The sequence below is a fragment of the Micromesistius poutassou genome, assembly GCF_964030765.1.
Source record: "Micromesistius poutassou genome assembly, contig: SCAFFOLD_3174, whole genome shotgun sequence".
Taxonomy (NCBI): domain Eukaryota; kingdom Metazoa; phylum Chordata; class Actinopteri; order Gadiformes; family Gadidae; genus Micromesistius; species Micromesistius poutassou.
The window spans coordinates 24454-38936 of NW_028177208.1; the positions used below are offsets into that span (position 1 = coordinate 24454).

The window sequence follows — 14483 nt, forward strand, 5'->3', positions numbered from 1 at the left end:
TAGTCTGAGTAACAGCTCTGTGTGTGTGTGTGTGTGTGTGTGTGTGTGTGTGTGTGTGTTGTGTTGAAGCCCAGCGCAGCAGCAGAGAGCAGACTCCCCTGGACCCAGCTGTGTCTCCATGAAGAGTGACCGCTTTATGGGTCCACCTCATAACTTTAAAGATGGAAATCAGTCTATTGGGAAGAGGTGAGGACTTAGAGAGTGAGCGGTCAGACATGGAGGGGGGCTTCTTCAGCGGTGGAGGGTCGGGGGGGCGGAGGCGGGACATGTTATGGTGGTGAAAGGCTGTGATTGGCCTCGTCACTCTGCAAGCAAGAGTTGCCAGATTGTTTTGCTCAAAGGTGACTCCGATCCGATTTCATTCAGAACAGTGTGAACAGCACAAATCACACGGAATCAGGTCTGTTCAATTGTGGTTTGGGCCACTTCCATACGCGGTCCTGAATCAGATACAGGAGGGATTTCTCTCAATGCGACCTCATGTTGAACAGTCGTATCGTAACGTGACTTTGACGTCACTCAGGGATGGACAACTTTCATGATTAAGAGGGCCACAATTTTCATCATCACCATCAGAGGGCACATGACCGCGCTCTTCACCTAATCGGATATGAGAGAAGATACAAAAGAATAAAAAAGAAGAACAAATGATGTGTAGATATGTGTCTGTATCAGTGGTGGCTGGTGATGAAAGTTGTTGATGGGGCGTAGTCGTGGGCGGGGGTCTGGGGGTCCTCCCCCAGAAGATGTTGAATTTGGTAGATGTGATTTCCTGTATTCTGGTGCATTCTGGGGATGGCCACTACCTAAAAAATCATTCTGATTCATAGCCTATGTATGTTCATTCAACCAACATACATTCATTTCATATTTTCCATGCTCACATGTCATTTTTAACATGTCTATACTCTTGTTAAACGACAAACACAACAAGTGTTGTTTTAAAAGCCACATGAGTGATTCTTATTTTTCTCAGTGCAAAGGGCTCACATACATCATCATTCAATGATGGCACAAAACTGAAACAGTGGGCCAACATTAAGTGAACAACTAGCATCATAGTCAGTGCAGTTGTAGTAGTGGAGACTTAAGTTGAAATCTTTCATGACTGATATTGTTTCTAAGCAAACTAGACACATGGGTTTGCCTTTGAATTCTATGAAAAGATACTCTGCTTCTCATCTTGACTGAAAGGTACGGTTACTGTTGATCGAGTTTTCTAAATAAGACTTTGACAAAGCAGTTGGTGTGTCAGTGTTGATCAAACAGATTTATAATTCTGTGATTCTAGTTCAGAGCATTAGTTTACTCAGGGCCAGTAATAACATCTCAGTAACAAGTTATAATATATAGATTGATAATTACGGACTTAAAAGCTGGAAACAAGTGAAATGCTCTCACCTAAAAACAGAAAAATTATCTTGTCAGTGTCAAAACTGCAGTGTGATTAAAAGCTGTGTGTGTGTGTGTGTGTGTGTGTGTGTGTGTGTGTGTGTGTGTGTGTGTGTTGTGTTGAAGCCCAGCGCAGCAGCAGAGAGCAGACTCCCCTGGACCCAGCAGTGTCTCCATGAAGAGTGACCGCTCTATGGATCCACCTGACCGGTTTAAAGATGGAACTCACCAACCTTCTAAGACAGGGTGAGGATTCAGCCGATACATCAGGGCTGTTCAACTGGCGGCCCGCGGATCATCTTGATCTGCCCGCCCATCGTTAATCAGAACATACCAACGTCCAATCACAGGACCACTTGGAGATGGATTGGTTCATGGCTGAGGCCGTTTATTCTGCTGTTTCAATCGTGCGAATGAAATGAATATTAAGACGACTTGTAGCAGACTTTACAGGTTTAATGTTAGAAGGTTCAATGTCTTTCAAACAGCTTTTATTGAATCAGTTTGATCTTTCTATCCTAACTTCCAGATGGTTCTTGTTTTTCAGAAGGAGGCAGCAGAGAGAAGACTCCCCTGGACCCAGCTGTGTCTCCATGAAGAGTGACCGCTCTATGGATCCACCTTATAACTTTAAAGATGGAAATCAGTCTATTGAGAAGAGGTGAGGATTCATCAGAGATCATAAATATTATGTTCATTATATGATATAAGGATAACTTGTTAGTAATCGAGTGACACAGAACGCAGGTGGAGACGTTGATATCCGTTCTAACTCTGATTCACTCGCACCAGAACAACGTTACAAGTAGCACTAAACATGTGTGTTAGAGCGCCCCCTAAGGCATGGGAATAACAATGCAACTATCCATTGCATAGAACAATAAAGGTACAGCTTCTATCAAACGTCCATAGATCCTGGTTCTTGTTTTTCCAGAAGAGTCCAGCAGCAGAGAGCAGACTCCCCTGGACCCAGCTGTGTCTCCATGAAGAGTGACCGCTCTATGGATCCACCTTATGAATTTAAAGATGGAAATCCGTCTATTGGGAAGAGGTGAGGACTTAGAGAGTGAGCGGTCAGACATGGAGGGGGGCTTCTTCAGCGGTGGAGGGTCGGGGGGGCGGAGGCGGGACATTTTATGGTGGTGAAAGGCTGTGATTGGCCTCGTCACTCTGCAGGCAAGAGTTGCCAGATTGTTTTGCTCAAAGGTGACTCCGATCCGATTTCATTCAGAACAGTGTGAACAGCACAAATCACACGGAATCAGGTCTGTTCAATTGTGGTTTGGGCCACTTCCATACGCGGTCCTGAATCAGATACAGGAGGGATTTCTCTCAATGCGACCTCATGTTGAACAGTCGTATCGTAACGTGACTTTGACGTCACTCAGGGATGGGCAACTTTCATGATTAAGAGGGCCACAATTTTCATCATCACCATCAGAGGGCACATGACCGCGCTCTTCACCTAATCGGATATGAGAGAAGATACAAAAGAATAAAAAAGAAGAACAAATGATGTGTAGATATGTGTCTGTATCAGTGGTGGCTGGTAATGAAAGTTGTTGATGGGGCGTAGTCGTGGGCGGGGGTCTGGGGGTCCTCCCCCAGAAGATGTTGAATTTGGTCGATGTGATTTCCTGTATTCTGGTGCATTCTGGGGATGGCCACTACCTAAAAAATCATTCTGATTCATAGCCTATGTATGTTAATTCAACCAACATACATTCATTTCATATTTTCCATACTCAAATGTCATTTTTAACATGTCTATACTCTTGTTAAACGACAAACACAACAGGTGTTGTTTTAAAAGCCACATGAGTGATTCTTATTTTTCTCAGTGCAAAGGGCTCTCATACATCATCATTCAATGATGCACAAAACTGAAACAGTGGGCCAACATTAAGTGAACAACTAGCATCATAGTCAGTGCAGTTGTAGTAGTGGAGACTTAAGTTGAAATCTTTCATGACTGATATTGTTTCTAAGCAAACTAGACACATGGGTTTGCCTTTGAATTCTATGAAAAGATACTCTGCTTCTCATCTTGACTGAAAGGTACGGTTACTGTTGATCGAGTTTTCTAAATAAGACTTTGACAAAGCAGTTTGGTGTGTCAGTGTTGATCAAACTGATTTATAATTCTGTGATTCTAGATCAGAGCATTAGTTTACTCAGGGCCAGTAATAACATCTCAGTAACAAGTTATAATATATAGATAGATAATTACGGACTTAAAAGCTGGAAACAAGTGAAATGCTCTCACCTAAAAACAGAAGAATTATCTTGTCAGTGTCAAAACTGCAGTGTGATTAAAAGGTGTGTGTGTGTGTGTGTGTGTGTGTGTGTGTGTGTGTGTGTGTGTGTGTGTGTGTTGAAGCCCAGCGCAGCAGCAGAGAGCAGACTCCCCTGGACCCAGCTGTGTCTCCATGAAGAGTGACCGCTCTATGGATCCACCTGACCGGTTTAAAGATGGAAATCACCAACCTTCTAAGACAAGGTGAGGATATGTCAAATAAAGTATCACATCACAACATCCAATAATCTGATCCTCATGAGATAGTAGTTGGGTAGCTCTGCAACAAATTATCAAATAAAACAACTTCCACAAATCCTAACTTCCAGATGGTTCTTGTTTTTCAGAAGGAGGCAGCAGAGAGCAGACTCCCCTGGACCCAGCTGTGTCTCCATGAAGAGTGACCACTCTATGAATCATCCTCCTGAACTTAAAGATGGACGCCCCTCCAGAGAGGAGAGGTCGGAGTTTCAGACGATAAAACAGACCAGTTAGTTGTTATCAGACTCTACTGATACCCATGTTTACAAGTCAGGAAAAATACAATAGATCCTGTGTGTGTGTGTGTGTGTGTGTGTGTGTGTGTTCTCCACAGACACCAGGAGAGGTCAAAGGTTACCAGTGCTCAGTCTGTACAGCAGCATCAAACAGAGAAGGAGATGAACCAGGAGGAAGTGGCCCACACACTGGGGGGCGGTAAGAGACTCTTACTTTGAAGACAGAGGAGACTATTATTTTGAAGGGCAGAAGAGACTCTTACTTTGAAGACAGAGGAGAAATTATATTTTTAAGGAGCAGTATGAGACTCCTATTTGTTCTTTTCGGACTGAATGACTTTTAACTTCAATGTGGAGACATCTTTCCTCTTTGGGGTTGAATGGTTCGATCCAGATATGTAGGGTTATTGTGGGTCTATCAGGTTAAATGGTTTGATCCAGATATGGAGGGTCGTGGGGGTATCAGGTTAAAGAATGTTAAACATTATACTGCAGATCAACAGCAGAATAACTTGTGGAATAGATGCAACACTATCTTGTTATATCAGCATAACAAGTCACTTTAGACTGATTCACCATCATTATTACTATCATTAGACCAATCATACTGCTGTGGAAATAATAGTCCTGAACATTTTGAATATGTAACATGCAGTCGTTGTCACGACCAGCTTCTCCACCAAATATCATTGAGTTGATAATTTAACAGGAAATATTGACCTGTTTCCACTGATGTCACCTTCCACTAACTGATGTCTTCTGTTGTTTTCACTTTTAGGATCTGATGCTGTCGAGTGCCAACATAAAATCAAGTGTAGTTTGGAGAATAAGTACAGGAGTGTGTTTGAGGGAATCGCTAAAGCAGGACATTCAACACCTCTGAAGGACTTCTACACAGAGATCTTCATCACAGAGAGAGGCAGTGGAGAGGTCAACCAGGAACATGAGGTCAGACTGATTGAAACAGCTTCCAGGAAACCAGCCTTGGAGGAAACACCAATCAGATGTGAGGACATCTTTAAACCCTTACCTGGAAAAGATCAACCAATCAGGACAATAATGACAACTGGAGTGGCCGGCATTGGTAAAACCGTCTTAACACACAAGTTCACTCTGGACTGGGCTGAAGGCAAAACTAACCACGACATAGACTTCACATTTCTCCTCACTTTCAGAGAGCTGAATTTACTGAAAGGGAAAGAGTTTAGCTTGGTGGAACTTCTTCATCACTTCTTTATTGAGACCAAAGAAGCAGGAATCTGCAGATACGACCGGTTCCAAGTTGCCTTCATCTTGGATGGTCTGGATGAGTGTCGACTTCCTCTGGACTTCCAGAGAAACCCGATCTGGACTGATGTCACTAAGTCCACCTCGGTGGACGTGCTGCTGACAAACCTCATCAGGGGAGACCTGCTTCCCTCCTCTCGCATCTGGATAACCACACGCCCTGCGGCAGCCAATCAGATCCCTGCTGAGTGTGTTGGCATGGTGACAGAGGTGAGAGGGTTCACCGACCCACAGAAGGAGGAGTACTTCAGGAAGAGATTCAGAGAGGAGACGGTGGCCAGCACAATCATCTCCCACATCAAGAAATCACGAAGCCTCCACATCATGTGTCACATCCCAGTCTTCTGTTGGATCACTGCTACAGTTCTGGAGGACTGCTTCAAAACATCCCAGAGAGAAGAAGAGATGCCCAAGACCGTGACTCAGATGTACAGCCACTTCCTGAAGGTTCAGTCCATACTGGGGGACAGGAAGTATCATGGCAGAGCTGAAACAGATCCACACTGGAGTTCAGAGAGCAAGGAGATCATTGTTTCTCTGGGAAAACTGGCTTTTAACCAGCTGGAGAATGGCAACCTGATCTTCTACGAGGCAGACCTGGCAGCGTGTGGCATCGATATCAGAGCAGCCTCAGTGTACTCAGGAGTATTCACCCAGATCTTTAGAGAGGAGTGTGGGCTGTACCAGGACAAGGTCTTCTGCTTTGTCCATCTGAGCCTCCAGGAGTTTCTGGCTGCCTTTTATGTCTTTAAGCACTTCATAGACACTGGGGTCAATCTGCTCTCAGAAGAACAATCAACCTCCAGGAAAGATGAACTCCTCCTCTACCAGAGTGCTGTGGACAAGGCCTTACAGAGTGAGAACGGACACCTGGACTTGTTCCTCCGCTTCCTCCTGGGCCTCTCTCTGGAGACCAATCAGATTCTCCTACGAGGTCTGCTGGGAAAGACAGGAAGTGGCTCAAAGATCACTCAGATTAAAAAAAGTAAAAGTAGAAGTAGATCACCTTACACTCAGCTTAAAAAAAGTCTGCTGGGACAGACAGGAAGTGGCTCAAAGACCAATGAGAAAACAGTGTCTTACATCAAGAAGAAGATAGATGGAGATCTCTCTCCAGAGAGAAGCATCAATCTGTTCCACTGTCTGAATGAGCTGAACGACCGTTCTCTAGTGGAGCAGATCCAACAGTCCCTGACATCAGGCAGTCTCTCCACAGGATCTCTCTCTCCTGCTCAGTGGTCAGCTCTGGTCTTCATCTTACTGTCATCAGAAGAGGCGCTGGAAGTGTTTGACCTGAAGAAATACTCTGCTTCAGAGGAGGGTCTTCTGAGGCTGCTGCCAGTGGTCAAAGCCTCCAAAACATCTCTGTGAGTTCACTAATAACATGTATTACAATACACACAACACTATATACATAAAATTTAATATAATGTATATATTATAATATATGCTAGAATATAAAAGGTATAATAAAATACAAATCGTATCTGTACATTCACTAATAACATGTATAACAATACACACAAGATAATATACATAAAACTAGAAAATAAAAGTTATAACAACGTAGAAAACATCTCTGTACGTTCAGTGATAATGTATTATATTATGCACAACACAAAATAATTAATACTATGATATAAAAGCAGTAACGATTTGTTTATTTAACAAACTCCCCAATCATAACAATCATAAAAAATAAATGATAATAATTAACAGTTGTGAATAGTGAATAGTGTTCACAGATTCACTATTCACAGAGCCTGAGGTGAATCATTGTTTTATATGAACTACACGTGAACACTCCAAAAATAAACAAGATTACACTTTTTGCCGGGATTTATTTGTTTTATGAGCGGTTTATTAGTTTTTATTAGCGTGACGAGACGACCGTTACGCGCTCCCCAATATCCTGAGTTTGAGATCTCAATCTCGGGATATTGTCCGATATCCAGAGATAGAGAACCAATCAAATTGCTCTAGCTTAGGAGGTTCACGTGTAGCATATACTACATTTAAATATCCAATGTTTTAAACATTAGTTAAGCTAAAAACACTTTTCTAATAAAGATGAAGACAATAACTTAATCATGTTAAAAGTAAAAGTTACACAGATTATTAAATTAACATTTATGGATTGAATGTATTTCTATTAATAAAACATCTCTAATTAAAGTTTTCAACACGTCCTTTTATGTTAATAGTAAAATATGTAAAATAATTTAATCCCAGTTCCTAACATGTTGTGTTTATTGTGTGTGTGAAGGCTGGATGGCTGTCATCTGTCAGAGACATGCTGTGAAGCTCTGGCCTCAGTTCTCAGCTCCAACTCCTCTAGTCTGAGAGAGCTGGACCTGAGTACCAATGATCTGCAGGATTCAGGAGTGAAGCTGCTCTCTGCTGGACTGGGGAGTCCACACTGTACACTGGAAACTCTCAGGTCAGTTTTACTCAACGGTCAAACAGTTACAGAGGGGGGGGGAGGGACAGAGGGCGGGATGACACATGTGCACGAGTACACAAGAAAAAAAAAATCATCCATGCTGTGAAGCGGTTTTCTATTTAAGCAATAGATCACGACAGGCTGTGAAATGTTCTCATTATACCACAGTTAAGGGGCGTTGTCCGTCCCTCCGCTGCACATCGGGACGGACAACGCCCCTTAACTGTGGTATAATGAGAACATTTCACTGACTGAAGTGATCTATTGCTTTTATAAAACGGTTACGTAAGTATGGCGAAATGAAAGTCATAGACCCCCTCAATTTTGAAAAAGCGAGCTTGGTAGCTTGGTTCGCCGGCAATTTAGCCTACTATCGAGTTCACTCACCGTGTGCCTATTGCTTTACAACATTTCCACCCTCTCCAGCAATCAACATATTTTTAGGCTTCAGTGAACTATGCTATTGCTTTTATATATAAATAAACAACAGTTCAAGTTAGGCGTGGAGTGATACGGATCTCTGTAAACTGAACGGGTGTCATAGCTGTGTGTATACGCTAGGGGTTTCACGACTACTACTACTTTTGCTACTACTTTTACTACTTATTCTTATTGCACTACTACTTTTTCATTAACGGCAGCGATTAATTAAAAACAGCATTCATGTTATTAACGGAACTTGACTTGAACTTGACCCAACAGCAACACTTGAAACATTGGAAATATTATCCATATAGCCCTGGCCTGCCACTAATCAATGTCCTGTTCCCACTAGATAAAATCCACTTTGCGTTCTTGGTTAGCGTTGAGAAATATGAGCGCATCGACGTGGGAGGGATGGAGGCTACTCCTCTGTCGGGTGACTGTGTTCCCTGCCAGGGAAAAAATTCTCTCGCTCGGTGTGCTGGTGGCTGGAACAGCTAGATAACTTTTCGCCAACTTGGCTAGATGAGGGAAACTGTTCTCATTGTGTGCCCACCACTTTAATGGATTATCCATAGTGGGTATGTGGGCTAATTGATGGTAATCCCGTAGCTCGTCTGCATTCGTCATCCTGGCCCTTTTGCTCCTCGCTCCTTCGTAATGTGGTCCAAACAGCTGTTCGAAATCGCTCTCCATCCTTGTTTTCTTGCCAGAGTCAGACTGGTTGTCCCCACCGTCAGCTTCACCTTCTACCTTCTACTACAATGAAAAAAGTGCACACATGATGTTAGGAAAATGTCTCTAAACTGCACATCTGGCTCTGACTGATAATAGATAATCTTCGTTAGTTCCAAACTTACCCGTAGCAGGCTGCTCCTCATCCTCTCCTAAGAGCTGAGTCAGGTGCGCCAGGGCATCGGCTCTGATATTTTCCTGGAGAAACTTCACGTGCTTAAACCGTGGATCTAGCACGCATGCCGTTATCGGGATTGAATCTGCCAGGATGTCAGACTCTAATTTGAAGCGTTTTACGAGTTCTTTCCTCACGATATCCTTGAAAGAGCGAATAGCCCCCAGGTCAGATCCTGTCCCTCTCAGCATGTTGTCGCAGACATTGAGCAGGACGGGATAGATGAATGACAACCCGACGTGTAACTCTGCACACATCATTGTGGTCGCTTTAGCTAGAGGCCGAAGTACCGGGATAAGCTGCTCGATCATCTCCCACTGGTGCTCTCTCATGGTCAATGATTTTCGGACGTCCACTTTCGTTATGTTCTCATCCGCGAGAACGGCCTGCACTGGAAGTCTCTGCTCATACAAACGCTCTAGCATAGCGAATGTTGAATTCCACCGAGTGGCACAATCGTTTTGCAGACTGTTCACTTGTACTCCCAGCTGTTTCTGGTAGTTCTGCAAAGCACAATGTGCAACTGAAGAGTGACGAAAATGACTCACTACACGTCCTGCAGCATCAATGGTCTTCGTGATCTCAGGTAAATTGAGACCTTTTTTGATGGCAAGTTGCAGCGTGTGCCCGGTACATCCTAGGTGATGGGGAAATAGCTCACACAGTTCCATAGCTAGGTTCATGCTGCTAGCATTGTCATGGATGGTGCAAAAAACTTTGAGGTCCCATTCCTCGATCGTTTCTCTCAGACGCTGGGAAATATTCACAGCGGTGTGTCTCTCGCGCATCACGGTGGTTCGCAGCACTCTTGACTTTAACTCCCAGCTGTCTGTGATGTAGTGAGCTGTTACGGTTATGTAGGGATCCATGGTACATGATGTCCACAGATCGGTAGTGATGGAAACACTGAGGTCTTTCATCTCCTCCATAATCTTTGCCTTCATGGTGTCGTATTGGTGCGTGATATTGCTCCAGACTGTGCGGTGACAAGGGATTGTGTAGCCTGGCTCAAAATACGTGATGATATCCTTAAAGCCTTCCCCAGAGATAGTGGATATAGGGCGGACATCCTTAACAACGAAGTTGACCAGCAAATCTGTGATTTTTCGCCTTCTGTTCTCAGTCACTGGGCGCCTTGAAAAATCGGAGATGGTTGTCTGCTTGCCTGACGAGGCGCTAGCATGGCTAGCTTCATTTCCTCGAGCTGTCGCTGTTGGCGCTGTTGGCAGTGGATGTTTCATCCTTAGATGGTTATTCATAGCAGACGTACTGCTATGATATTTTAACATTGTTTTGCACATCATACACGTAACGGTGGACCGGTCTTCGTTTTCAGTGAAGTATTTCCATACATAGGACTGCCGCGATCGTTTGGCGCGTACCTCAACGCCCGACGCCATTTTGTTAACGACTAGTTGAATAGTGCCGACAGCGCCGACTATGGGTTGTGACAGTCGAGTAGCTGACTAGTCGACTAGTTGGTGAAACCCCTAGTATACGCTCATTATACAACAGTTGGGAACCAATCAGATCACTTGATTTAAGCCACCCGTCTTCTATTATCTCTCATATCACTGTGGGGGGAGTTGGCATATTGGCGCCCCCTCCGGCTGCAGGCGCCCTGCTCGCTGAGAAGGTGCCGTCAGAGAAGCTGTATGAGAAGTAGTGGTGGCTCGTTCGCAAACAAATCAGTTTGAACGAACAACTCTTTAAAACAAACAAACCAACCTGATTCGCCGCTCTCGTTCGTCGTCGTTCGTCTCGTTCATTCTCCGAGGCTCGACTCCCAGCTCCGCCCACTAGTCGCTGAGTCGCGCTGAGTCGCCGTTCGTTCACTGACTGTGTTTAGCGGTGAAGACTCGAGGACTGAGAAGTCACGAGAGTCAGCCGGGCAACAACCTCCCGATTCCGAACATGAAGCACTCCTCAGCTAAAAGGAACTTAGTTAATGTTGTGTTGATTGATGACCGTTTGCACCATCGCACGATCGTGATTCGTTTGAGAATGAGAACGAGGGAGGAGCCGAGTCTGACCGACTCAGTGACTGAGAATCATGATTCACCGCTACCGGAAATGCGAATGAATGAACGAACGAACGAACGACTCTTCTTGGCGAACTGACCGACGTGAACTAATTAATTCAAACGAATCATGAAATCCACCACTAGTGAGAAGGGGAAAGGGGAGGGGGGGGACAGTTCACCTCTGGGTCTCCGTAACGGACAAGGGGGGGACGGGGGTCCACTGTTAGCGGATTGAAATCCTTATTGCAGCCTGCAGGGTTATGTGATCAACATACGGAGGAACGCGGTCGCTGAGCTGCCCCAACATGAGACGTTAAACTCAGCTAGAACCGCCGCCCACCACGTCCACCATCATCCAAAACGTGATGTCAACAGACCAACAATAGTCTGAAAGCCTACAGAGACTATAGATAGTTAATGTGACGATCACGTTATTAAAAATAGACTTGGAGCAATGATTTACAAACTATCTTTTTGGGAGCATGCTTTTGCAAGTAGTTCGCCGCCCCTCCTGCCCATATGGACGGCCCGGTACAGAGCAACACTCTAATGGGATGAGTGGCTCAAGTCAGGCACACCTCGAATTTCTTGCAATTGAGAGGGGGGGCGCTCGGAGGGGGTCTCACCCGGGGTGTTATTCAATGTAGAACCGCCACTGCCTACCATCCATCTGTGTCCATTCATGTGAACAGATTCACTCACTTTAAAAAGGTTTAAGTTAATGTTTTGAATGCATAGGGGGCAGTGCTTCATTTGAGCCGGAACACGCCGGAACATGTTCCAGCACCTCCTGGGTCACTGAAAAATGAATCGCCTAAATGAAAAAAAACAATTACTGTTTGTGTGTAGAGTGTGGTTTTCTGTCTAGTTAGTCTTTATTCCCCGTTGAAGTTCCACTAAAATCTAGTGTTTGCATTTTAGGTTTGAGGTGAAAGATGGTAAAGAATGTGCACCCCTTTACCCTTTAGTTGTTTTTTTTACTCTACTCTAAAACTTTACAGTTTTAATGATCAAACAGTTAAGTTCCACATCAGAGGACGTTGAAAAGATTTACCTCCAGAAAAGTAATAGTTCACACACGTGTGTGTGTGTGTGTGTGTGTGTGTGTGTGTGTGTGTGTGTGTGTGTGTGTGTGTGTGTGTGTGTGTGTGTGTGTGCAGGTTGTCTGGCTGCCTGGTCACACAGGAAGGCTGTGCTTCTCTGGCCTCAGCTCTGAGCTCCAACCCCTCCCATCTGAGAGAGCTGGACCTGAGCTACAATCACCCAGGAGACTCTGGAGCTGCGCTGCTCTCTGCTGGACTGGAGGATCCACGCTGGAGACTGGACACTCTCAGGTATGGAGAGGACAGCTCTCCACTCGGGGACAAAGTCTCCTACAGGGATTCAAGCCGCTGCTAGATGAAGCGGTTTGAAAAGGCAGCTGTCACTCATGTTGTGTAGAACGTGATGAGACAGCAGATGATGAAGGTGAATGTTTCAACATGCTGCTCTCACTTTGTTTCCCCCCCAGTGTGGAGCACGGTGGAGTGTGGAGGCTGAAACCAGTTCCACAGAGGTGTAAGTGTCTGTTTGATTCATCACAACACACACTCACTATTGGGATGGAAAGTCCATCCACACAGCAGGAGGTGACGTCCGCTCATTCACATGTGGACTTGTGTATCCGTATGTGTAGCTATGTTTGCCTGTGTTGATGTGTGTCTAGTATGTTTGTGTAGGTGTGTGTACGTATGTGTACATGTCTATGTACTGTATGTATGAACCAGGTCTATGGTACCAACAGTTAGTTTCCAGCCTGTATGTGAGCTCAGCTGGTTCAGTCTGTTGTTTACACAGGTGGATCACAATGGATGTGTATTGGAACCTTTCAAAGTCGAATATCTTGAAAAGTATGTAGACTATAGCTTAGATACTACAGAGGATTAATCAGCTCATCATGATGAACGTTTTGATGTATGATATGTGTATGTCGTGTAAATATTGCGGGAGTAGATTCAGTGTACACATTTTTCATTGTTTTGACTGGGACAACCACTCACACACACATGGGATTTACATTTACGTTTAACTTAAAACATCTTATAAACAATATGCACTACTATTTCTAAAGCTATAGCACACTAGTCCACTATAGTAGCTATCATCTGATATGATTTAGTCTTTCTGTGTTCATTTTTGTAGAGAAGATAAACGTGAAACAGGAAGAACAGTACTAGTGATGAAGATGAGGATGAAGACCAGTTCAGTAGCAGTAGTAGTAGGTGATGGACAGGGATTGTTTATGAAGAACGGCAACGCCTCCCCCTCGGCCAGAGAGGCGGGGTTTGGCGATGTAACTGTAATTGGAAGGAGTGGCTTGATTGAGAGCGTAGAAGTCCAGGGGCTGTTGCCATGTTTCACAGAGGAGGAGCAGATCCATGTTATTGTCCAGTAGCAGTTCAGATATAACGGGTGATTTGTTGGAGATGGAGATGGATGGGGGGGCAGGGGAGGGGGAACGGAGGTTAGTGAGGTTGGCAGTACGGCAGGTGGGGGTGACGGGGGGGCGAGAGTTAGTCCAGAGTGAGGGGATGGGTGAGCCATGGGGGAGGTGTTGGTTGCGAGAGGGGCCAGAACCTGGATGGATGTAGCGGCGTCGGCGGAGGATTCCGGCTGTGCTGGCTGCAGGGGCAGCAGCAGCAGAGAGACGATGGTTATTGTTGAGGCGGTGAAGGTCAGCGGCGGTGTAGCTGAGTGGGCCAGAAGTTGGTGGAGTAGAGGAGAGAGTCCAAAGAGTCTGGAGTAGCAGGAGTGATAATCCAAGGTGGAGACGAGACATGACGGCGGATGAAAGAAGGCCGGGTAGTATATTGGTGGTGGCTAGTAGCTGATTGGCTAGAAGCAGGGAGGCAGTGAGTTGTGTGTTGTTGTGTAAGACTTGCGTGGATTTCTGACTAAAACTTTGCGGACGCCAAAATCTGGAAAGCTGATGCTCACAAAAAAATCTGGATGTATCAATCCTTGCGTAAGCACGATTTCACACAGATTCTCTTTGTACATCCCAATTAACGTGACATTGAGCACACATGCACGAGCCCGTCTCTCCACCCATTTCCATCTCCACCCGTCTCCTCCCTCATTTAATATGCTAATTTGTATAAATAAACCTGCAGTAGTGCGCTCGTTAGGAGAAAGGAGAAAATGGAGAAAGGAAGAAAAAATTACTTTAGTG

The 14483-nt window shown here is 44.8% G+C and overlaps 1 protein-coding gene across 1 annotated transcript; it reads left to right on the plus strand.

The window, feature by feature from the left end:
* Nucleotides 1–2332: 2332 nt before the first annotated feature.
* On the plus strand, nt 2333–13211 carry LOC311376671 (NLR family CARD domain-containing protein 3-like). Its single transcript, XM_084491176.1, has 8 exons — nt 2333–2443; nt 3773–3892; nt 4036–4149; nt 4284–4384; nt 4964–6839; nt 7739–7912; nt 12433–12606; nt 12783–13211. Exons 1-8 carry the CDS (start codon nt 2376–2378, stop codon nt 12964–12966), a joined length of 2811 nt encoding a protein of 936 aa, XP_084347302.1. The 5' UTR covers nt 2333–2375; the 3' UTR covers nt 12967–13211.
* Nucleotides 13212–14483: the final 1272 nt, after the last annotated feature.

Coding starts and splice junctions, on each gene's coding strand:
- LOC311376671 (XM_084491176.1), top strand. CDS start 2,376: ATGAAGAGTGACCGCTCTATGGATCCACCTTATGAATTTAAAGATGGA. Junction 3,893..4,035: donor CACCAACCTTCTAAGACAAG/GTGAGGATATGT, acceptor CTTGTTTTTCAG/AAGGAGGCAGCAGAGAGCAG. Junction 4,385..4,963: donor GGCCCACACACTGGGGGGCG/GTAAGAGACTCT, acceptor TTTCACTTTTAG/GATCTGATGCTGTCGAGTGC.